The 24,461-nt window shown below is 39.0% G+C and overlaps 1 protein-coding gene across 2 annotated transcripts; it reads left to right on the plus strand.

The window, feature by feature from the left end:
- On the plus strand, positions 1 to 24,461 carry SCG3 (secretogranin III; the record flags this gene model as incomplete). Of its 2 annotated transcripts, none has more annotated exons than XM_079541105.1 (12): positions 1 to 253; positions 859 to 911; positions 1,481 to 1,526; positions 1,609 to 1,824; positions 2,814 to 2,956; positions 4,096 to 4,257; positions 4,560 to 4,737; positions 6,539 to 6,655; positions 17,547 to 17,630; positions 18,246 to 18,374; positions 20,204 to 20,284; positions 24,343 to 24,461. In XM_079541105.1, 12 exons carry the CDS (start codon positions 169 to 171, stop codon positions 24,459 to 24,461), a joined length of 1,413 nt encoding a protein of 470 aa, XP_079397231.1. The 2 variants fall into 2 exon arrangements, with proteins under 2 accessions (XP_079397231.1, XP_079397230.1); XM_079541104.1 differs by having other exon boundaries at positions 169 to 253; positions 20,204 to 20,272.

The following is a 24,461-nucleotide window of genomic DNA, read 5'->3' on the forward strand; positions in this document are numbered from 1 at the left end:
TCAGCACCGCGGCGCTGGACAGCGCCCGGAGAGCGGCGGCTCCGCGGCGCTGAGCGGCTGCCGGGGCTGGGCGGTGCGGTGCGGCGCGGTGCGGTGCGGTGCGGTGCGGTGCGGTGCGGTGCGGGCGGGACCCCAGCCGGGCTGGCCCCGGGGCTGGGCGGCTGCAGGATGCTCCTCAAGCTGGCGGTCACGCTGCAGGTGCTGTCGCTGTTGGCGAGCCGGGCGCACGGCTTCCCGAAGCCCGCGGGCAGAGGTAAGCCTCTTTGCGAACCCGTTGTCTCCGAGATGAGGAAAGTTTTGCGGGGTATCGGTGGAGGAAAGCAGAAACTTTCCCCTCGCCTGTCTAAAAGCGGTTAGATCCTAAGGAATATCTTTGGAGGCGCAAAGCAGTGTGTCGCTGGAGTTGCGGTGTGATACCGAAGCGGGGAGAGAGGTGGAGCGGCGTGGAGTTGAGGCGCTCTGCTCGCGGCTGTGCCCAGCTCTCGCTCGCCGTCCTCCCGACGCTCTGGATTATCAGATTTCTAAGCTCTTGCTTGTGCCAATCCGATTATTGCTATTTTAGTCAATCTCTTACTGCGTTCCTCCCCCAGTTTCCTTATGTTTTCTCATCAGAAGGGGGTTACTGTGTTTCTGTTACCTCATTTTCAGAACCTCTCCCTCTGCCCCAATCAATTATGCTTTCTTTAAATGTTTGACTTTTATTATTCTTGCTCTCCAAGACATTTTTATGAGAACTTGCAGTTGGCATCGTATTTAACATACCAGGTTTCATGTGAGAAAAGTAGAAATCAAGAAAAAACTGTGCTGCCTCCTTGTATTCATGTGCATCATGTAACTGAATATACTTGTTTATTCTAGATAAAGCTATGCACAACAGGCAATTAAGTGTAGAAAGACCTTTGGAGGAACAGGTATGTAATATTAAAAATATTCTAATTGTTTTATGTTCTTTGTATTCTCATAACCTTTTGAGCACTCAGATGAAATATGCATGAATATCCTGCTGGCTTAGCAAATGACAAACAAGTAGATTCATCAGTAAACACTGCTGTATTTTAGGTACAAATTAGATTTTCAATAATTTTTGAGAATTTTAAGAAATAATAATATATACGTATATATATAAAAAGCAGGTCATCAGCTCCAACAGCTCACATGTGAGGAACTCCCTGGTGTTCAAATGCTAGGGGAGCACACTCAGAGCTTGGGTTAAAAATGGAAAACATGACTGGTATTTGCCCTAAAGTTGAAAGTCTGTGCAGTCTCTTGCTTTATCTGATTCTAGTCAGGGGCTGTGTTGGTACTGCTAAGAAATGCCGAGAGCTTAAATGTGTACAATGCATTAAGCCAAATTCATAGTAAGAATGAAGATCAGGCATTAAGGCTTTGGCTGCTATTGATAAAGTAAGATATCATACATTTTAGTCTATTTGACTCCTTCTGCCTGCTTTTTAATTTATTTTTTTTTTTTCAATATCAGATTGCTGAAGCCGAGGCAGACAAGAATAGGAAGATAGCTCCCACAGGTAAAACACCTCTCTATCCTTTGTTGTTCTTCATAATGGTATTCAAAGAGGTATAAGATTCCATGTTGTATGTATTTTCCAGAAAATAAGCCAGAGTTCAGGAATTATTCCTTTGTTGATGACTTGAACCTGCTAAAGTCAGTAGCAGAAAGAGAGAGGAATGAAAAAGAGAGGGAGTCAATTAGAAGCTCTTTGTACGAACAGCAATTGGCCATTGATGATGCAGACTCCACCAAGAACCGCAGGCTCGTGGATGACTACGACTCTACTAAAAGTGGGCTGGATTATAAATTCCAAGGTATTCTGTAAATCTTTAAGTAATTTTTTGGTTAGATTTCTCTTGCAAACTGATTACAGTCAGAGGTATTGTGTTCATCACTAACTATAAGTTCTATTCATTGCAGCAGTGAAATTGCAGTTATTTCCAGTTGTAGAAGCTTGTCATATTGCAATTTAGCTTTGAAACCCAATACAAAAGAATTGCTACTGTTGATTATTACAGTCTTCCAAATCCAAATGTAATTCACATTAAATTTTTTAGAGCTTTAGATCTGATGGGGGGGAAAATGGGACGTATTTTTAAATGAAAATATAATTATTCTGGTTTGAAAGGGAAAACCACTGTTATATAGAGCTAAACTGTATACACTCATTACAAATGTTAAGTCTGCTAAATGATTCTCCTCAACATAGCTAAAAGCAGCTAGGGAAGGCCAAAGAAATGTGCCTTTACTATAGGAGTAGATAATTAACTTGTAGTTTAAGTGAGTCCTCTGAGAGTTGGGAGAAGCGTTTAGTTCAAGTGTTTTTAATTATATCAAGGTGTGTTAATCACAGGTCAAAGCTTACTCATCGCATTCACTTTCTCAGTGGTCATGATGATATTATTTTCCATAAGTAATGATTAAATGATTAAAATTTAACTTGCTTAAATCAAATAAGACTGTAATATGCTGCTTATTATGCATATTATTTGGTATCTATGGGTGAACAGTATTCTCTCATTCTTACAAATTTTCTTATGGTTTGTTCCTGACTTTTTTCTGTGCTCTTTCAAAAGAGCCAGTCTTAAAGGTACTTTCCAGCTGTACTAAATAGAACTGAACATTTCTTTAATACTGATGTAATGCATTGCAAAGTGTGTAGCAAAGAGTATTCCTAATGCGTTTTAATGAACATGGCTTTGTTCTGAAGAAGGAAAAAAAAATACAGGGAAACATTTTTGAAAGAAGTCTAATCCAAATGAGTTAGGACAGTTAGCACACAGTTAAACTGTAATCCTTTTAGATGATCCAGATGGCCTTCATCAATTAGATGGCACTCCCTTGACTGCTGAAGACATTGTTCAAAAAATTGCTACAAGGATTTATGAGGAAAACGATAGAGGAGTGTTTGACAAGATCGTTTCCAAACTTCTCAATCTGGGGCTTGTAAGTGTCTTGTTCATGTTTCACGTAGCTGTCTTGTGGGATGCTTTGGTGCTCTTTTGAAAAAACAGTTGGCACAAACTCTGTGTCCTGTGAACCTGAGAGAAAACTAATGAGGTTTAGACTCAAGGCAAGCTCTTTGACTATTTGGGCACATCAGTTTATGTCTGCAACATCACTGATATTCTTGGGTTGGCTTTGCAACACAATATGCCAAACTGCAGAATGTTTCTGATGAGGTGAAAACACCAGTTCTACTCCTCCCATATCCACCCTAATGTTTTCCTTGTAAAATATCTCTTCTCATTATTTTCTGTTACTTTTGGATATTTATGGAGAAAGGTCTGAGCTCATTCCTGCCCACCTACTAATTATTTCAATCAGTGGACATGTGACCATGCTGATTAGCTGAGGGTACATTTCTCATTGTTGCTGATTTGTACCAAGGCTAACTTTGACTTTAATTTCTGGATGTCTGTATGGTTTTAGCCACTGTGATATGAAATCCTTATATTTTAATCTACTTATATTTTCTTATACTTTCTGCATGAGATTCTGCAATCAGCTATTGCTGATTATTGATTACAAAGGAAGGCATGTAGGGACAGCTACATTAAAATGTTGTCTTTCAAGTGACAGCTGTTACAAAGCACAGAAAAAAAAACGTTTTGAAGATGACCTAGAAAGCTATTTGCATTTTTCCTTTCTATATTACCATATTCTGTTGTTGTTATTCAAAAATACATACTCAGTTGCAGAGCTCTGTACGTATATACTTTGGTATACTAAACAGGCAGTTCTTCAAGCTGGACTCCACTGCTCTAACTCCTATAGGGTTACGTTTTCCTCTTGGAGGCTGTATGTGTAGGTAGGAGTTTGTATGTATGCACATATATTCGATATGTGTTTGTGTATGCATACATATAGATACGTTTATATATAGGCATATGCCCATGCCTTTATATTGCATGTATGTATACATACATGTACAACAGAGAAGTTATTACACCTAATTTGGCTATGCTCAGCTTTGAAACAAACAGATTCAAGGCAACTTGTTTTAAAAGTTCGGGTTTCGTGTTGACCTTAATTCTAAGAAAACTGCAATGCTCTATAAGTGCTCTGCACAAATGTTTTAACAGATCACGGAGAGTCAGGCCTATACTCTGGAAGATGAAGTGGCAGAGGTTTTACAACAGCTAATTGCAAATGAAGCAAAGGATCGTGAGAATGAGCCTGAAGATTTTGATTACCCTCCAAGCAGAGCAGACAGTGATTCAAAGGAAAAGCAACAGGAAAAATTGGTAATTACTTAGCTAATAATATGGACTCGCTCACCAAACAATACAAATTGTCCAACAGACTGCTTTGCTTTAGCCGATAAATAGCGGAATGTTCAGAAAGAAATAATATGAGACAAAAACAAATAGTGAATTACATTGAATTGTAAAGCCGAATCCCAAATTGAAATAAGTTTGAGGAAAAAAATCTCATTTTCACCTGGGAAACGTCAGTATATAATTATGATGCTATTCATTACTCCATTAACTCTATCACTTAAAGCAATGTGCTTACAGATTTATTTATTTTTATGTGTGTTGTGGAGACATCAAGCAAATCTGATCAGGATAGTTTCATCAATGGGGAAATTGATGATACCCTGGATAACACATGGTCATCATCCAATATCTTGGAGAGAAGAAATGAGCTGCCTTCTGAAGATGATTTTGAAGACCTCCAGTACTTTCCAAACTTCTATGCACTATTAAAAAGTCTTAACTCAGGTGAGTTTGTCATGTGTTTACAGTCATATCTGGGGAAAAACTAGGAAACTGAGTGTAGTGGAAATGCTACGTAAACAGTTTGATCCAATGATTGAACCCCTGGTGGAAAAGAAGAGCCAACCCAGGGGAACTCAGGTGCATGCAATTCAGTGCACCTGAATGACTGGAAGGGGTGCAGCCAGGATTCACCCCTTCCCGCACCACATTTAAGGGTTGTCGTTAGAAGCAAGAGCCTCTCTTGCTGGAAATCCCTGCCTACCTAAGATAAGCAGGTCTTTTCCTTCATTTCTGCATCTGTGACAGCTGTATTTGAGCTCATTCTCATCTGCTGTAGCTAAAGACTTTGCCGCCCCACTATTATCATCCCATTGGAACGCTTAGATTTCCTGTTTTCTCCTGTACTTCTACCCTGTATTATCCACGACTCCCCTAGTTGCAAGAGACCACATTATTAAGAATGTTCTCTAAGTTACATACCAGAAACTCGTTTTGTATGGCAAAACATCAGGAGCAATAGTACTCAAACTGCATGACAAGATACCTGTGTATTCCATCCTGTCTTGAGACATGCGATTCAGGAATCCTAAACTCTTTCAATTCTTGTAATGGCATGATGAAAAACTGGAAAACTGTCTTCTCCTTTGATCTTTCCCGTAATGCCCTTGTCTTCTATGCCAACAGAAATACAAGCAAGTCAGGGTAGAATTCTTGCAGTCATGCTACCAGTAAATAAGTCTGAGCCTCCCAGCCTTTTCACAAACCACAGGTTTGATGTTTATTGCGATGAAAGCTCTGCATGTCTCTTCATATTCCGGTGCTAGGCATTATTGCCTTCCAATTAGTGCAGGCAAGATTGTGGCACTCTGCCACAGTCGCTTTGTCAGCATGCTCCACCACACACCAGCCCTTACTCTCTTAGCCAGCATACCTTCGGCACAGTCAGTAGTCTTTCCTGAGACTGTCCCTAAAAACGCTTGAATGGAGAAGTAGAATGAAAAACCCAAAGGCATATTTTGCTGAAATCCAGTCTAGAAACCTCATATTCTCCTTGTTCTTTTTATTTTCCCTTAGTAGTTTTGCATGCTTTTCCTTCCCCTTTTTCTATTCACAAAGCAGAAAGGCATGTTGAGTTTAAAAGGTTATCAAGCAAACAGAACTGGGTTCCACTGACTACACATCTCTGCCTTGTCTCCTGCTTTATCCTATTCACATGCCAACTTTTAACAAGCTGGAGGTGAGGAGATTCAGTTGCAACCTACAGACTTGTGTTGAATTGCAGAGACCAATATGAAGACCTGTTCAGTAGCTCTCCAATGAAATTGGTCCTCTGCCAAGTCTGAGAGTATGTTTCTGACTATCTCTGTCTAACAGAGCGCCTGGCTCTGTTGGATCTTTCAGTGACAACCTAAGATGCAGAAGCTGCTTGTATAACAATGTGTTGGGAGAGTGTTATGCTGCTAATGCAGAAATGGCAGTAATGTTGCTCAACAGATGCAGTAGAAACAGAAAGCTAAGAATCTATGATCAGGAGGATAGTCAGAAATAGTATGTTCAACAAACATCAATTTTTATCATGTAAAAAGTTGTTTATGTCCTATTCTGAAGTCACAGTCTTCCCAAACATGTAATATTACCTGTTTTCCCAGTACCTTAGTCATGATCTTGTGCACTGTCATTTGAGATGTTTGCTAGTGAACCAAAAGATCTCTGAACTGTTTGTGATACAGAGCCAGACCAGTCTAAGTAGCTTTTATCTGCCCACCTGCTTTCTGAACTACTTCTGCTTTATCCCCTCATGCAGAGACAGAGACAAAAGAGAAAGAGACTTTAATAACCATCATGAAAACCCTGATTGATTTTGTGAAGATGATGGTTAAATATGGAACAATCACACCAGAAGAAGGAGTTTCCTATCTGGGTGAGAGTACATACTTTTTGCAGCAGCGTTATTAATGCTATGTTCTTATTCTACCAACAATCGTTATATTGTCATCTTCCTTGCTCTTATGATTGTTGTTTCAGACTTATTCATTTAAAATGTTAAAGCTCTACTTCTAAATAATTGACCAGATTGTACCAAGTAAAACTCCCTCCATGTGTGGAAAGCATCTTGGCATAGGAGGAGCTTTCCTGGATCTGATAGGGTCTGTGGTTAAGCAGACTTTATAGAATTGTTGTAATTTCCTAAAGATACATTTTGGAATAGCCTGTGGTTTGTTTTTTCATTGTTTTTTTTTCTCACCAACCTCTCTTTCTGGCTTCTACAAATGCCTATAGTGACTGTTGGTAGCCTTTCTAGTCAAAGAAGCAGAGCTACAGAAGAAGGGCACATCTGCATAAGCTCTGTACAACCCTTTTATTTTTCTAAGGTATTCCTGTTCTGGGTTAGCCTGATAAATTTTTTGTTTACATCAAGGCAATTTCAAAGCTTAATAAATCAGCCTGTCACAGCAGTAGGACTGGCAATGATCTTTCATGACTTCTGTAGGCTTGTTTCATATGGATGGTTGCAGATGCAGGATTGTTTGATGTTACTCTAACTGTATGGATTGATTAGCAATTGGCTGCAACATATGCAGTGATTCATGATTCACGTTCAATGCAAGGATGTATCTCCCCTCTAAAGAATTCAAGTTTCTCTTCATTTTTTTGAGAAGTCCTTGAATTTTGAAAGATTTGGACATTTTATTCTGCAGTTCATTTCTTTATTTCTCTGCCTACCTGTATGCTTAAGGAAAGTGGCACATAATTAAATGCTTGATTACAAGTGACGTCAATCTACAAAGGAAGACAACATAACTTGAGTAGATATTGCTTTCACTGATAGTGTTGTGCAAGACTTTAGTCGGTTAAATTCATTCCTGATGTATCAGGATAATGGCATTACACTGGGGAAGTATTTTTGCCTGCTAAAATTCAGGATATTTATTCACTTTAGCTTTGCTCTGGGTAAATGAATACTGTAACGGTGGAATCAAATTGCTGCGATAACATAATACAGAAGGTGGGGATTAGTTTAAGAATTTGAGAGATCTGACTTAGTCTGGATTTAAAGCAAGGCTATCAACTGATGTAGACAGATGCTGGCTTGCAAATTAGTGATTTAAGGAGAGGTGGATTTTGTACTCCATCAAAGCAACTTACTGTAGAGGAAAAAGCTTTCTCGTAGGTCTCAAGTTGCTTCTGTGGTATTCTTTGCTTTCAACTTGATGTTGAGAAATGACTTTGACCTTCATTTATTGAGTTAATATTCTCAAATATTCATGAGAAGAAAACACAGAAGGAATTTAGCTTCTTGCAGGATCTGCAGGCATTTCAGCATTTTATTACCCTTATTTATCTACAATTCCCAATATAATACACCTAGTAGTACTTGTATACGTACTGTGTTGCTCAGTGCAGTCTAGGTTATGGGAGTGATGCTCTGCTATGTTCATCTGCAGCAGATGAAAGAATTAGTATGAATATCTGACAGGGAGAATAAGTAATTACCAAAAGTTGGCAGCTGTTATTTGCTCCTTCAGTCCGAAATTAGTTAGCAGATCCCATGTTACTTGGCAGAAAATAACTACTGTTTCTGGGCGAGTGGAAGTACACTCTCAGTTACATTCCAGTAGGAAACTGTCTGAATTACATTTCCTCACTCTATGGGTGAAGCCATGCATAAGCTCAGTCCCAGAATTATATATCAAGTCCCAGGCTTTTGTTCCTTTTACACGAGGACAGTGAATTTGAATGCATATACTAGTAACAGCTGGCTTGAGATTTGGGAACCACAGCATTATGTCATCATCATTGTATCCTACTCTACAGGGAAAATATTTTGCTGCTGCAGTGAATGATGTTACTAGGTTTAGCTTCAAGTTACAAAGGCTCTAGCTGCAATGTGGTTCACAAGAAAAACACGCAAGCACTCATACAAATGTAAGGGAAAGGAAGCTGATGTTTTAATATACACACTCAGTATCATGTAATACATATTTAAAAGCTTTCCAAATGCTAAATATAGCCAAAGAGCAGAAACCAAAGTATTAATTTATATGAAATGAGAAAAAATACTACTTGTCTTTTACAGCATGTATTCAGAAAGTATAGCTCTGGGAGTATTAAAGAGAGACTGTAACAAACAGACAAAACTGTACATGCAGCCAAATTGCATCACACATTTGTTAACTGCCCTGCTGATGGCATAATGCTGATGCCTTCTATCACTTTCTTAAGTTTGGGTGATATATTTTGATATACTGGGAGCAAAGTCTGTGGAATGAAAGCCCCATGATACGTTTTTACTCTATTCAGAGGGTTTCATAAATCTTTCTAGAAAGCCTGTCTTCCCTCTGAAGATTGAAATCTGCTTCACAGTCTTTTTGCATTAATAAAAGCGGACAAACACAGTTGGTTCTGAAGTTATAAGGTCATATGACATGGGATCACAGTTACACCGGTAGCCTGTAGATTACACCCAATCAATTTATTTATGCTTGGGCTGCTTCTCAGCATCGAGAAAACACTGCCCAAGCAGCTGAATCCTTCTAGTTTGCCCCAACCTGCTGGATGGACAGGATATTGCTGCACAGGTTGAGAGGATGTCAGTTACTGAAACAATGATTGTTGTTGGCAAGGGTGCAGGGAGTGAATGGACTGAAAGAGGTGAAATCTCTCCACATAATGACCAGCAGAAAGCAGCAAGAAGCTCTCAGGGAAGTTGACTGATAGCATAAATTATTTCACTATTTATGGTGTTCATGCTGTTACTTTTGTATAAATGGCTGATGCTGAATTTCCCGTGCAGAACTGAGAAGATCTATATCCTTCATGGTGCTGAGTGCCTTGAGGGAAAAGGCAATGCTGCTCAAGCCAATAGGAAAACTCTCTTGGATTTCAGTAGAGCAGAGTAAGAAATGCACTGCAAGCATACTTACACTGTTAGAATATTAGTTTGTGAATAATATGGCACTTTCCTTTGTTTTTGTACTCTGTACTAGTGTCATGGTGGAGCTTCACTCCTAGCTTTCCTGTCAGAATTATACCCGGACAGATAAGTGTTAATGAAATGCTCCATCTACACTGCAGAGAGAAGAGGAACTTTGTGTGCTGAGTTTTCCTTCATGCCAGGCTGTTTTGTGGCTGATTTTAAAAATGAAGTTGTATCAGTCCACTACCCTCCTAGTAAAAGCTCCATTTATTCTAAATGCATCAAGTAAACTAGTTTTGTAATACACTAATGTTAATAACATTGTTGTCAGCTTTGAAACAGAAACAAATGTTTTCTGCCAATTTGTTTAGATACATCTGTAAATCATCTCCCACTGATCAGACCAAAATAGTGAGTGAACTTTAGAACTATTGTAGGCAATATTAGACCCTGGTAAATCAAAACAAAAGTACGTCTTTCAGACATGACAGACAGATTCTTAAGAGGCACCAGTGGGTATGTATGAATTCTTTTTACACAGTACAGTGATTACATTGTGCTGCTGTACACTGCTTACAAGGTTTGCTGCAAGTTTATCCACTGCCACCCCATTCCAATTGAAAGTTTTATTACCCAATGAACTGTTACCCTAGAAATGTAAATCAGCTGTGTGCAACCTTTTATTCTTGTGTGGAGTTCTCATTTACTTACTAGTGCATGTAGCACAAACTGTTGCCCTTGGTACTTTATGGTCTCACAGGCATGTTGAGGCTTCACCGTGATATTGTATATAATGAATATTTTATTGCATCTTATGATTGATGTTGGCCATTTTGGGTTGGATTTTTTTCCAATTTCTAAATCTACAACTGAAAAATATTGTGGGAAGGAAATTAAGTTTAAGCATTCTGAAAATTTGCTGTCTCTGAGGGGAGATCCCACTTCTTACCTCCTTGTTTAGCTTAGTGTAGCCAGTGTGCACCACATGGACCACAGCAAACTGGTTTGGGAGCAAAATCCCCTTTAATTAGGTTGGGAAGTGCTGCAGCTCATCAGTACGCAGTGTTTGAGTCACAGCCGCCTCCTTCCCTAGACCAAAGCCACCTCTTGTCTGCCTCCCCTGAGCTCTGATTCACTGTCAGGAGCCATTCTCTCCCCCACCACTGAGTAGGAGATTGTGTTGGTTAGAAATGGACGTGGACAGATGTCTCTGTTTACCTCTTCTACCCATTTTTCCATGGGCAATTGAAAAGAAGAGTACAATGAAGAGGACACACTAGTGCCAGAGAGAAGGCTCAGTGGTGAGCTGTTGCCTGGGTATACATGCACTCATTAGTTTGGTCCTTTTTTAAAGATACTGTTGGGATATTTTTCCATAGGCATACTCCCTTTCAGCCAGGCTGAGGCTGCGTGACAAAATTCTAAGGGAAATAGAAGAGACAGACAGTCCCCATGTTGATTTAACATGCCCCTGCCCCTCTGTGCTGAGGCGCATGGAATAGGTGTTCTGTCTCACATTCATGCCTGGTACCTTTCACAGCTTCATCTCTGAGAAAGGCACAGCTCCTCAGTTTCTCCAGCGTAGAGCAGTGCACAGCAGACACATTCTGGACTTTTCCTGGGAGATGGGAGTATTCATTTCAATACTGTGACTAATCCCTGGAGTTCTCATCAGCACAGATGCTCCAGGCCAAAGGTCTGATCCTGATATTTGTTTAATTGGGCAAGATCAGGCACTGAGCCAAGAGTATGAGGCAAAGAGCAGATCTGTGGCATCATGCCTCCCCTACTCAGTCTCCAAAAGCAAATGCTTCCTGATACAGAGTGTGTGATTTTGAAAGGGGTGAAAGAAGGTGTGGCTAGTCCAGTGCCAGAGGGTGCACTTGATATATGGACAGTGTCAGGTGGAATTTCTGTTCTTTCCTTCAATTTGACATGGAAGATGAAGTGCAGGTCCATGCATAATCATACTTTCTTCCTTTTTTTTCTTCCTTTTTTTGTAATATCGTTTTTATCAAAGACCTTTGTTCATACCGTAAGCTTTCTTTATAAGCATTTAAACCCCTAATTTATTGTCTTTATCTGAATTTCCCTTTGGTGGTTTTCCTTGCCCAGTATGACTTTATCATATGATTACCCATACACAACTACTAGTGGGAGTCGTTTAATTTCAGGTAGCTCTTTTCTCTGCTATTTATTTTGTGACGCACTGAAGTGACAGCACACTGTACTGTGTGATTTCAGCACACTGTACTGTTCCTAGAAAAATCAAGGACATCACATATTTGAGAAACAGAAATCAGGGGCACCTCAGGTGAGGGCAGTGGGCCAAATACTGAGCAGCAGCAGTGGTAATATAAAGTATATGTGAATAGTTGAACCCAAGATGAATGTAGAAAGAGTGTGCAAAGGTCTCTGAAAAGACTGGAATCTAGCAAGTACGTTGACCACAGACACCGTTCCAGCTGTAAAGCTTTTCTTTCTGTAGCTTCATCCCATGCCTCATCCATATCTTTCCTGTGCTACTGCTGCATTTGCACAAAAGCATGAACGATTTTCTGGCCCCTGTTGTTTTGGTCATCTCCTGTTTTCCCTCATTCAGACTGCATAGAAAAAAAAAAAAGGACATCTATGATATGCAAAGTCTGCTAACCTCAGAGTTACTAATAGATGGGACCACTAGTCACTATAGTAAGTTACTGTGGGCATTACTTAAGCAGGACAACATACATGATAGCAGAGACTTTCCAATATCCAAGGGATATAAATTTTCTCAGCCACTTTTTTGAGGGATATTCAGTAGTTTTAATATTACTGATTTTTTTTTCTCCCACTGCATTGCATGACTATCAAATCATGTGTAAAAGTCTGCAAACCAAAAATAGTATATTATGGTTCATTTCTTTTCTTAATCAATACTCACACTTTAAATCTGCAATTAGTTCCTGGGAATATTTTGCAGCTTCTTTTGTTTCCCTTTACTGTATCCTCTGTTCTTCTCCAGCTTTGTTAGAAATCATGGTTTCCTGGTGATGTCTGTTGATAAGTAAGTGTATCACCCAGTTTCTAAAGAAAAGAGGTTGAAGCTTTGGTTTTTTTCTTACTGTATTTAATATCTACATTTTAAAAATTAATTTCTGCATTTACTATCTCTTTGACAGCTGATCATTGAGACCTTAAGTTATGATTTGAGATGATTATATTTGTGTATGGTGAATAAGTTGCCACTGAACTCTCGAAATTAAACTCCAGCCCACTCCTGCAATGCAGACATCTGTGAGCTGCTGTAGTCACAAGCCATGAAGTTTATAAAGTGCGTGACATCAAAGCATTTAAGGAGGGTGCACAGGTCTCGTGGCAATCTCAGATGGGGAAAGGATTAAGGAAGGACTGTACCACAGAGCTCTAGGAGACCTGAAGCAGCGTAAAGGAAATGTCTCTAGAATCCTGAAGAGAGAAATCTGAGAAATGGTCTGTAAAGTAGGGAAATAAATGAGGACAATTAAGAAGACTTGGCCAGAGCTTTGTTTACTTCAAAACATCCCTATCTATATTGTGCTTCATTGTTTAAATTGCCTTTCATCTGATTTTCAAGTGATACTGCTGCTGTTTTATTTCTAATCACTCCAACCATCTTCCTGTAATCCATTTACAAGTGATGCTGTTACCTGAGGATTGTCATCTGGCATGTTGTTCCTTAAGGCACACCATTGTGACAAATCAGTCAAACGGAAGGATTCAAGATGAAAATGCCGTATCTTGACATGTAAGGCATGAAGCTGGAAAAGAACAGGAGGTTTGCAAGACAAATTTATAGGGTTTGATATATGATTGTCTTTCTGTGCTTCTTAGCAATTCTGTAAGGAGCCATCATGGCATATGAAAATATATTGATCAAATGAACCGTAGGCCTCATCCAGTGCAGCAACTCCCCTATTTTCTGACTAGGCATGAGATGGATTAAGACAGGAGATGATTGAAGGTTGGATTGCTTTTTGCTACAGTAGTGGTAATCCGCCGGATATTGACAGTACCAACACTCACATATGGTAAAAGGGGAATTTGGCCTCAGAATTAAGCTGGTATGCTATTTGCCATGGAACAGTCAGAAGCAGACACTGATATCCTGAGTTTCGTCACTGCTGAAAAAAGGCAGACTCTCAAGGATCACATACTGTAGGAGACAGAATTGATGCCTGAAATATGTGCATCTCATATATAAGCAGTCATCAGCACAAAGCTTTCCATCTGAAGCTGCTGCAGTGTGTGAACTCATCAAGTAAACTCATTTTGTAGCTATCGTTAAGATTGATCTTGGGTTCCACCGCCATCCTTTTTGGCCCTTTAATAAATACAGCCTTTTAACAGGTCTTTCTGTGCAAGTCTAATGACTTGAAGTCTCAGCATCAGTCAGTTTGACAAGGATAGAATGTGAAACTGCCTCCTGGGCACAAGAAAATTATGCAGATAAAAAGTCTCTGCTGGAAAATTACCAGTAGTCCAGAAAACACCATGAATCTGTCTGCAGAGAGGAGTCTGTGTCAGTGTTCCATTACCAATTCCATTAAATACTCAAATGGTAATACTCAGAAACTAGTGCATCAATTTCTGTCTCTCTAATGAGGAAAAAAGTCATTTAATTTGTACTATTTTTTTTCCATAAAGTATCTTTTTCAACAGGTTTGAAGGGTGTTGTCACAGTACATTCTCCCAGAGTAAAAGTAAAGTTAAGCGTTCTGTTTTTATGTGATCCAGATTTTTTGGATCCCCCACTTGAAAAGCTTCAGCACAGAGCTTTGAAAGCGCTGAGTATTTGCATTTTCAGATTCAGCCGAGATCAGTCGGCATGCAGTGCCTCCAGAAACTGGGCCTCAGCTGCCTCACGGTGCCTCCCCAAAATAGGAGCCCTCGTGAAAAATGGATGCTTGAGTGAGTCACTTGAGATCAAAGCAGCAGGCAGAAAGGGAGGTGAGGCGGAAACCAGATCTTCTGACTGCTGCTGTCTGGTTCCAGTGATGAGATGATCTGCTCCTCAGAAAGCCAGCCGCCGCAGCCGTGACCTATTTACTGACGTAGTTTGCTTCCATTAGCTCCGTTGTTATTGTTCTGTTGTTTTAATTAGTGCCATCTCAAGTAAGTGGCTGGCTCTATAGAAAGGTCATTACCTTTCTGAACTTTTACTCTGTAAAAATTACGTTGCTACGGAGATGATACCAGAAAATTAATCAGTCGGTTCCTGTTAGGCCTCCAGACACTGCATTCAGTTGCTTAGCTGCTGGCCAGGCACATCTTGGCTCAGAAGATGACTCACACCATTAGTGGAACTGAGAGCAAACACTGTTCAGCCATGGCCGAGCCCCATATGATAAGTACAAACACATTTTGGAGCAATACCAGCTGTAAAAGACACTAATTCTAAAGGGGAAAAATAGGAATACATCCTCTTCAAGAAAAATTGGGATTATCTGGTAAAATTTTCTTAATTATATATGTAAATCTCCATAAACATGAACAGGCTTACAGAGAGAACGCTGTTACACAGGAAATACAGCTGCTTGTGAGATCTTGAGATTGAGGTTGGCGTGCCATCCAGCTGGTAGGACAGCTTCAATATTTCTCCTGTAAAATGTAGTCCTCATTAAAAGGCTGTTCATATAAATCTGCCCATACCTTTGCTGTTAACATGAAACTTTGTAAATATAATACTTTTGTTATCATATTCAGTCCAGCTTCAGTTACAAAGCTTGGACAATTAGTGCTGTATTACACTTCATACACAGATGTAGCTGTTCAAGGGATGTGGCTGGAACACAATGCGTATTGCCATCTTACTGTACGTGACAAGACAGTCCTGTATATTAGCAGTCATATGTTGAACTAAAAGAAGATTGTTAGCCAGATCAAAAAGCACAGGGAAACTGTAGAATTTCTGGTGGGGTCTGTAGGAGTAATCAAATGAATCCCATTCCCTTCAGAAGTACCTCTTGGATGTGGACACCATAGTCCATCAATCATCAAACTATCATTATGCAGATATTTGAAGACATGTAAGTGGGTTATAAATCCTTCTTGTAGTAGAGCCTCGCTGTGACTTTAGTTGTGGAAAGTGGTTCTTTTTTTCCTGCTAACACAGGTTTAATGCATCAGCACCCAAATGTGACTACCCTGGGGACAGAGCCTGACAGGCATTCACAAATCAGTGTGCTTACATATGTGTGCCATTTTAAACATTTGAATACTCCTTCATATTTTAACATCTACTTGTAAGCCTAATTTACTAGATTTTGCCTGATTTGATAGATTTTGCTGGACATTTATGCAGTTGTGTGAATTAGTGGAGAATAATGTATTCATTTGGATTTAGAAAGGGCTTTTTAGTGAATATATTTACAAGATGAATACCAGGTTAATGTTCTGCTTTCATTAAGATGTTTTAATGAAGCACAATGTTCTTAGCTATGTAATCTTACCCTAAAAGCTGTGCTTTTTGCAACAGAGAAATCTTTATATTCCTGCCAGAATATTAGTATGGTACTGATTCAAGTTGATAAACAGAATCTTAAGTTCAGCTGAAAGAAATGTTTACAGCCTTCACAATAAGTTCTGGATCCAGTGATAGTAAGGCATCAGTGCCACCACTATAACACCAGTTTGTTTTTTCTCTTTATCACCGTGTCTGAGGCAGTTTGTAACCCTGCCCAGACCTGCTTAGGTCATAAGACAAGGTCACAAATCAGATCAAAATAGTTTTCACATGCACACACACAAAAAAACAAACAAACAAAGAAAACCACCACCAATCCAATGTGATGTAGAATTGACAGGTTGCAATTGGGCAGCTTGCCTGCAAAAACTGCTTACATTTCAGTTTTATGTAAACAACAAAACAGATGATGCAGGCAGACAGGATTATGTTGCTTCTCATCAAATGCCAGGCAGAATTGCTCATGGTGAGCTGCCATGAGAACTGTACTTACTGAGGAAACAAATCCTTACATTTCAGTGCTGAGCAATCTCTGATAGAAAAACCCATTTCTAGCTGATGGATAAAATGGTTGGCCCAATACCTAAGGCAATCTAAAATATTTACTACCCCTGTAATATCTATTCTGTTACCACATCTAATACTGAATACTTCAGCCACTTACATAAAGGGAATATTGACTGAGAAAATATGACAGGTTGTGAGGTTATCCATACTGTGGATATTTATTGTGTTGCATAGGCATTTGATTATTGTATCTGAAAAATACATGTTGATGGAAAAGCGCTTTTACTTGAGTTCAGCCCTAAAACTAGCATAGAAAAATATTTGCTAGATTTTAGGTGATTTTAGGTTTTTAGATTTGCTAAATTTTGGATGTGGCCACTGCCATCCACTGGGTTTTCACTTAAATGCTTGACCTTGGGAAGTCTGAAAATCAGTTCAGTTTAAGCATTTATTTAATCTAAATATCATTTTAAACCTTTTATTAGAGATGCAGTATGGGAGAATAGGAGAATATTATGCTAGCAGGATGAGCTACATATTTCACAGTCTGGGTGCTAAGCCCTTTCGTTGCTTTTACCTGAGTAAATTGCTAACAGACATTGCTATATCCATTTTGTGACTGATGTGATTTAAAAAGTAACTCATATCCACACTTTTACTCTATTTATGCATACTGGCCATATTTGGTACTCCTATTGTCATGGTTTAGTACTTTTCCTCGCTAAATATTAATCAAGATTTAGTGTCAGCTCTGCATTAATTCATCAGAGAACAGAATGAAGACTGTTCTTACGGAGTTCTACTCACCATTCAAACTGGTGTAGTAGAGAACATAGTATAGTTTCTGTATCATATCTGATGAAAAATGACTGGAGTTTGGTTTCCTTTTGCCTCCATTTCTAGAAAACTTAGATACAATGATAGCTGTGCAGACAAAGAAGAAACTCGAGAATCCTTCCACTAAAAGCAAACCAAAGCAACCAGCAGGTACTAATTCTACAATTTTCTCTCCTGAAAAATTGCTGTTTAACAACACATTGTTTAATCCATTCAATTAAAAACTGGTAAATTACATCAGAATATAGACTGTTAATTAGAGATATTGTCTCTCAAGGGCCTGTAGCCACAGTGTTGATGTCTAAAAGACAAGAAGAGAAGAGTTTTTGCTTAATTGTTCACTTTGGGAAGTACATTCACATGAACTCCCTTTTCTTCAGTGAAGTCCAAATGTTACTCATATACAAAAACAAGCCATACGATGCTTTTAAAGAGTCAGGTAAAAAAAAATTCTTTGTCAACTTTGGATCTGGTGAATGACAAATTTTCTTTTTTTTTCATTCATTCACAAAGAATGTGCCCTCATGAACTACATATTATTGTATTTTAATTGCCTGTATTCAGCTGCTTTTTTAAGAGCAGACACAGACATTCTGGAGGGATGGGGTAGATTTGATCTTTAGAAACTGATTTGAGACGGTGTCCAATAGATTTATTCCTCAATCACCAGTCATAATGTTTTACTTCCTAGAGATCATACTGACATAATGTAGAAATGCTTTTGGAATGTAGGATACAAAATTAATCTTATTTTTGTTTTCTTAGACAAGAGTAGTGAAGAAGCAGACAGTACGAAGGAAGAAGCAGCTAAAATGGAGAAGGAATATGAAATCTCAAAGGATTCCACAAAAAATGAAGAACAAAACCCAGCAGGAAACAGTGAAGAGCCCAGAGGTACAAAATAGCCATTGTTTTTGCTATACGTGCCTGAAGTGATTGGAATCTTTTCTTATCTTTGGTATTACTTTTCCATTAAAAATATATTCAGTTTCTGTGGCATCCAGCACAGCTCTCAAATACCTACATGCTTTTTTTTGTGTCTCTCTCAGTATGTAGTAGAAATAATCTTTAGAAGTGGTTTGTGTGTAAGCTTATAAGAAAAGAGGTCGTTCATTCTATGTCTGTGTGTGGATGAAGGGCTTACTGAGGGAAGGTGAAGTTGGAGAAATTAGTTTGGCAAGTACAGAGTGTAGCTTCAAACTCAGCCGTATCTTTTGACAGGGTGGGTTCCATAGTCTGGATGCACCTACAGAGTAAGCTCTTGCTTATGTACTCAAAAACCTTCATGAGAAACTTATTGACCAGACTTGGAGGGCTTCCTTAAGAAGGGAAGTACAGAGAGGAGATTTGTCAGGCTGAACTTGTGAAAGAGCTGTGTATGTTAGGGCAGAGGCCTTTCAGTGGGTTCTTATTGCTAAGTATCCAGCATCAAGATTTATTTTTGTTTAAAAACAAAAGAGCAGTGTAACCTGCTTTGAACTGCTCCTTTCATGGTTTGCATGTTTCCACTGCAAGTTGTTCAGTGACGAATCACAGTTCTCAAGGCTACAGATTATTGTCCACATTGCATGGTTCCACCCCATGGGCAGTGTAAACTTACAAATTATTAGCCAGTCACGGATGGTAGAAAACATTTTTTCTGACAGTGGTGAAGATGAGCAGAAGAGAAAAATATCTGAAGGTGGCTGTCCAGTTTCACAGTAAAGAGAAATTGTCTCAGTACCCATGGGAAGTGATAAATAACATGTTTACCTTGTCTATCGAAGATTTATCTGTGCAGTTTGGTTCAGGTTATTTTATTTTACCTTCAGAAAAAAAAAAATCCAGCCTTTTTAGACATTGAAGTTAAATCAATATTTGGTTCTTTGTCTCATGCAATATTCTATGCTCTTTCATAGAATAACTTCTATAAAACTAGCTCTGCACTCTCAGCTCAAATTTTGCAGTCTATCTGGTACTGTACCCCGTTACTAACGGTGTAACTTTCTACAGGTTAATCACAGTAGGTTTTTTTCCCTGACGAATGTTAGAGCATTACATCAATGCAGCTCCAGCCAAGTTAAGAATTCAAAATCCATTAGCTGGAATATTTCCTTAGGGGCTTTATTAGGTAATCCTGGAACTAATTCTATCGTGTGCGCTTTCTGGTCCAAAAATAGCCATACTTTAAAATTTTGGCTATAAAAAGGACTTATGATCATTTTAATGCTTTTAGTGCTTCCCTTCTCTCAGCAGGTGTAAGTAGCTGTATTTCAGCTTGTCTTTCCAAAACATTCACAGTGTTATATCCCTGATATGCTGTTAATACTGATGAATGAAGATTTCTGACACTTTGTATACAAGAGACAGCCAATGCTTTCAGTCTTATTAAATCAACCCCTACTGTCTTAACAGCTTCATTTTTGCTGAACAGTTGTTATGATCCAAAAGATAAAGCTTGCCTACAATTCTCATACATGATAGCTGGGGATGCCGCCAAAACTTATGCATAGAGATAGGAAAAAAAAAGACCTGATTCTACGTTTGTTAGTGACTAATTTTGGCCAGATAAAACCCCGTAGCGTCTGCGGGAATTCTCAGTGACTAAGGTTGACAGGACACAGCTTTTAAACAGAAACTAAGAATAGTTTTAATCTGCCTTTGCTGTAACCACCTTCACTCAGTTAAACAGGGTGCATCAATCATTGAAGTAAGTGCTTAACTTCTCTTATCCTTTCCTCTAGGAAAAGCTGAGGCATATTTGGAAGCAATCAAGAAGAACATAGAATGGCTAAAAAAGCACAACAAACAAGGTAACAAAGAAGGTATGAAGTAAAATGTAGCGTGTACATTGCAAAACATATAACTTAAATTGTATAACTTAGCATTGTATTACCAGTTAAATAATAGTAACATAAAACTGCATGTCTGCTGCAGTGATAGTGGGTTACCTTACGAGTTAACTCATAACATGACCTGTATTATTTATATCAATAAATGAAAATAGCAGACTAAGGCAAACTCTTGGAAACTGTCTTGAACTGCCATTGCCCACAAAAAGTACAGTGACTACTCTGGAAGGTATTCACATACCACCCAGATAGATACTGCTGTCTACCTGTCACCAGCCAACAGTACGTTAATTACATCGTTTCATTTGTTAGTTCAACATATCTTTTAATTATGACTTTGTACAGGAGATAAACATCTGTTTAAATGCCTGCATATGTCTAGAAAAGCTTGGTGCATCTGGCTAGCACTGTGCATGCCATCACAAATAGCAGTGAGATTTGATTTATAATTGTGAATTAAATAGTTAAAATACAAACCTATGTCACTAGCACTGTATTACATTGGATTGCAGCCCAAATCTAAGCTAATGACTTGTGTCTCTCACATGCAAAGCTGTGTAGAAGGGGAGCACTGGCTGAAGCAGCTGCACAGGGTCTGCTCACCAGCTGCTCCACCATTTGACTCTTCCTTGGAGACATGGCTGTGTGAGAGCTGGAGGGAGGAGTCCAACAGCAGCAGGATTTCTAGCTTATTTTTCATAGGCCTTTATTTATCTATATCATGTTTTCCCTCAAGATCCTTTGTGAAACCAGCCTCTTACCCTCTCTTTCTGCTGTTGCCAGGACTTCTGCTGTCACCCGCTCTGTAAGTGACGGTTCCTAGCTAAGGGATCCATCCCTCGGGTATGAGCGGAGCCTGGTGAAAAAAATCCTTCATGTGCCAGCTGAGCAGAAGGGGATCTGAGATAAGATTAGCCCTGGGTAATCTAGCCTCCCCCTCTGTGAGCCATAGTGTATATAAATCACATTTCAGAGACAAGGGCATGCCTACAGCCCAGCACATTCATTTTCCTGTACAGAAACTCTGTACTAGGAGGGACTTTTTCTTTCAAGGCTACAGTTATTTTTTCCCATCTTAAAACCATTTCCACACAATGGCAACAACTACAGTTGTGCTTTTTTGCTCAAGATTTCCTGCCACTTCAAATATATATGTCTGTTTTAAAAAAATGATAATATAATGATCAGCTCTCAGTCACACGTCATTATTTCTCTGTATCACACGTACTGACAGGGCAGCCCCTAACCACTGCTCGTCAGTTTCCTTTCATCTTGTGCTGCTGCAGCCTGAAAATGGCTGTGCAGATCGATAGCGTTTTATCTGCTTGGAAATGATGTTAATACTTCCAGAAAATGGATCCATTGGGTTAGTGCTGAATGCATGGCTTTCTGTGTAAATGGATTTTCATCTACACTAAAATATCTCTACTGTCCTCTGGCAATGGAAATGAGCCTTAAAGTGAGTGTAAGTTATGACCAAATCAGAAAGCACTCCTTAGTCTTCCCATACATCATAGTTATTGTATTTTTTCCATAATTGTCATTTTTGTAAAATGCTAATTCAGTTCTCCTGCAGTGATGATAAGGGAAGTACAGTCAGTGCATGCATTGTTGTGTTCCTTCATTACAAGATTAGGTGTTATTTATGTGCCCATCAATCACTTCTCTACTACCATCTACCATCTGGGAGCTGGCAGGAGAATGATTTACAAAGTAATTCATGTATTAAAAGAGCCACGCTTCTCTATTTTACGCATGGATTGTTTTACTTCCTGCATATATTTAAAGAGGTTTAGTTTTTTTTCAGGCAAGTAGACCATTACATGAATTTCAGTGGAAGTTAGAATTCATTCAATGGCTGATGACCTTAGGAAACATTTATTTGCAGTTTCCCAGTTTGAAAACATCAGTTGTCTCATTAGAAATCAAGTTATCTTCAGTGGCCTGGCTGCGTGAAAGAGAAATGTGCCACAGGCCCAAATTTTGGCCTGTCTTTTGCGTCCAGAGTTTGTCTGCATATACAGACAGAACAGAACCCTGTCCCTCTGATGCTCTGGGTTTGTCCTTACTGTCTCCCAGAGCTAGCTTGACCTGTGAAACCTGTGCTCTTTAAAGCGCAGCTCCGCGCTGGTGTGGAAATAACATCTCTCCCAGCGCTGGGTGTGGGCCGCTGTGTGTGCTGTTACGTGGTTGTCTCCAAAGAGCGCAGCTGTGACTCACCTCACTCGTGCACATAGCACGATGGGGTTTTTCACAGAATACTGAGGGAGTTCCACCACACTAAGAGTCGCCATGGGAATAAAAGTAAACTCTGCAATTCATTGCAGGATGCACAGCAAACGGCTTGATTTGAATGTGCAAATAAGACCTCACTTTATATACTGTAGCCGTTTCAACAACTCAGTGTAATGCTGCAGCTGTTGTTATTTATCTAATGACTTGCACACATTAATAGCCTGTAAATAAGCGTTAGAAATTAACAGACTTAAAAAAAAATAATCAGATTAAATTGCCATGAAATACACAAATTAGCCAGAATTTGGTATCTTAATGGTTGTAATCTCATGCAGATTGTATTTGAAATTCAACCTTCGTATATCTCTTTAATGATGGAGTTGTTAATACTACTATAGAAAAAAAAAAAGCCTAGGAATTGTAATGTGGGTAATTTGGATGTTATATTAATTCAGTATTTGTCATTCTATTCATTTCCATTCCACAATTCTATGGTGCTTTTTACTGTCTCATTTTATCAACCTGGATCAAATCTCACAACCTTGTTCCTAAATTGCTATTTCATGCCATATTACTGAGATAAGATGAAGTCACAAATGAGTTAAATTTTCTTAAGCCCATAACAAAGTGAAAGTGAAATCCTGGCCTCAGTACAGCAAATGGCGCAATTCCTGCTAGCTCAGATATGGAGAAGATATCCCTGAAGCAATGGGGAGCTTTGAATGTGTTTTCTGAATTAGTCACTTGTAATTGCCTTATGCTGTTTTTAAAAAGACCACAAGCATAAATTCACTTATTTAATATTTTTCTACTTCTACACGTTCTTGGCCACTTAGCTATAAAAAGTCAGAAAAATAATGTTCTGTTTTGATAACAACACTGAGTTTGAAAGCAAGTCCTTCCATGTATTGTTATACGGTGAAATGCACTGGGTTGCATTACAAAATCAGTACTAACATAATATATACTGAAATATTCAGGATGAATCTGGTTTTGTGAAAGATATTAATTCATTTAACTTGGTATAAAGCCCTAAGACATCAATGTTTTCCAGACTACTAAGTTATGATTCTAACAAATGAAGCTTTATATTCTGTTCACGGGAAACAGGGATGTTTTCTACCATAGGAAAACACATTTGATGTATAGATGTTGAATCATGCTGCACAGATGCAACCATCTGTCAGAAAAGCAGAAAGAATTTTCCTGTGCTGTACTGCAGATTGACATACAGACTCTCTAAGACTTCTTTGACAGTAACACTGTCGTAAAGTCTACTCTGCAATACTTTTCAAATCAGGATGGTATATTCTGTATCGATGTAAATATTTATGTTGTTTCCATTTAGTTTCAGGCAGTTAATTTCCTGAGTTTTCTAAAAAGCCCATATTTGGTGCAGGTGTCTGCAATAAGTGAGGATTTTACTGGAAACAGTCCGTGTAATACTTCTGATTGAATCCATGACAACTGTGAAAATAATAGAGCTTTAACACCAGCTTTCACATGCACACTAGAGCACCAGAGCTCTGAACCAGAAAATATTCTTACTTGGGCATTTACCATCAAACAAGCAAGAGCAAGAGATGACTATTACTCTTGAGTAGTAAAACCGCCAAGAGGTGGAAGAAGACTTTGTGTGGGTGGTTCTCTTTTTTACTGCTTCACAAGTTGTACTTGTGGTGAATTCCCTTTGCGTTAGATAAGTGCCTTTGTGGGACTGACTTTGCAATGGCACTGTTCTTAAGTGGAGCAATATTATGGGTATAACATTGTGTAAATTAATTCTTATTTTTCAGATTATGATCTTTCAAAGCTGAGGGATTTCATTGATCAGCAAGCAGATGCATATGTGGACAAGGGCATCCTGGACAAGGAAGAAGCGGATGTAATTAAGCGCATATATGGCAGCCTGTAA

The sequence above is a fragment of the Tetrao urogallus genome, assembly GCF_951394365.1.
Source record: "Tetrao urogallus genome assembly, chromosome: 11".
NCBI lineage: Eukaryota > Metazoa > Chordata > Aves > Galliformes > Phasianidae > Tetrao > Tetrao urogallus.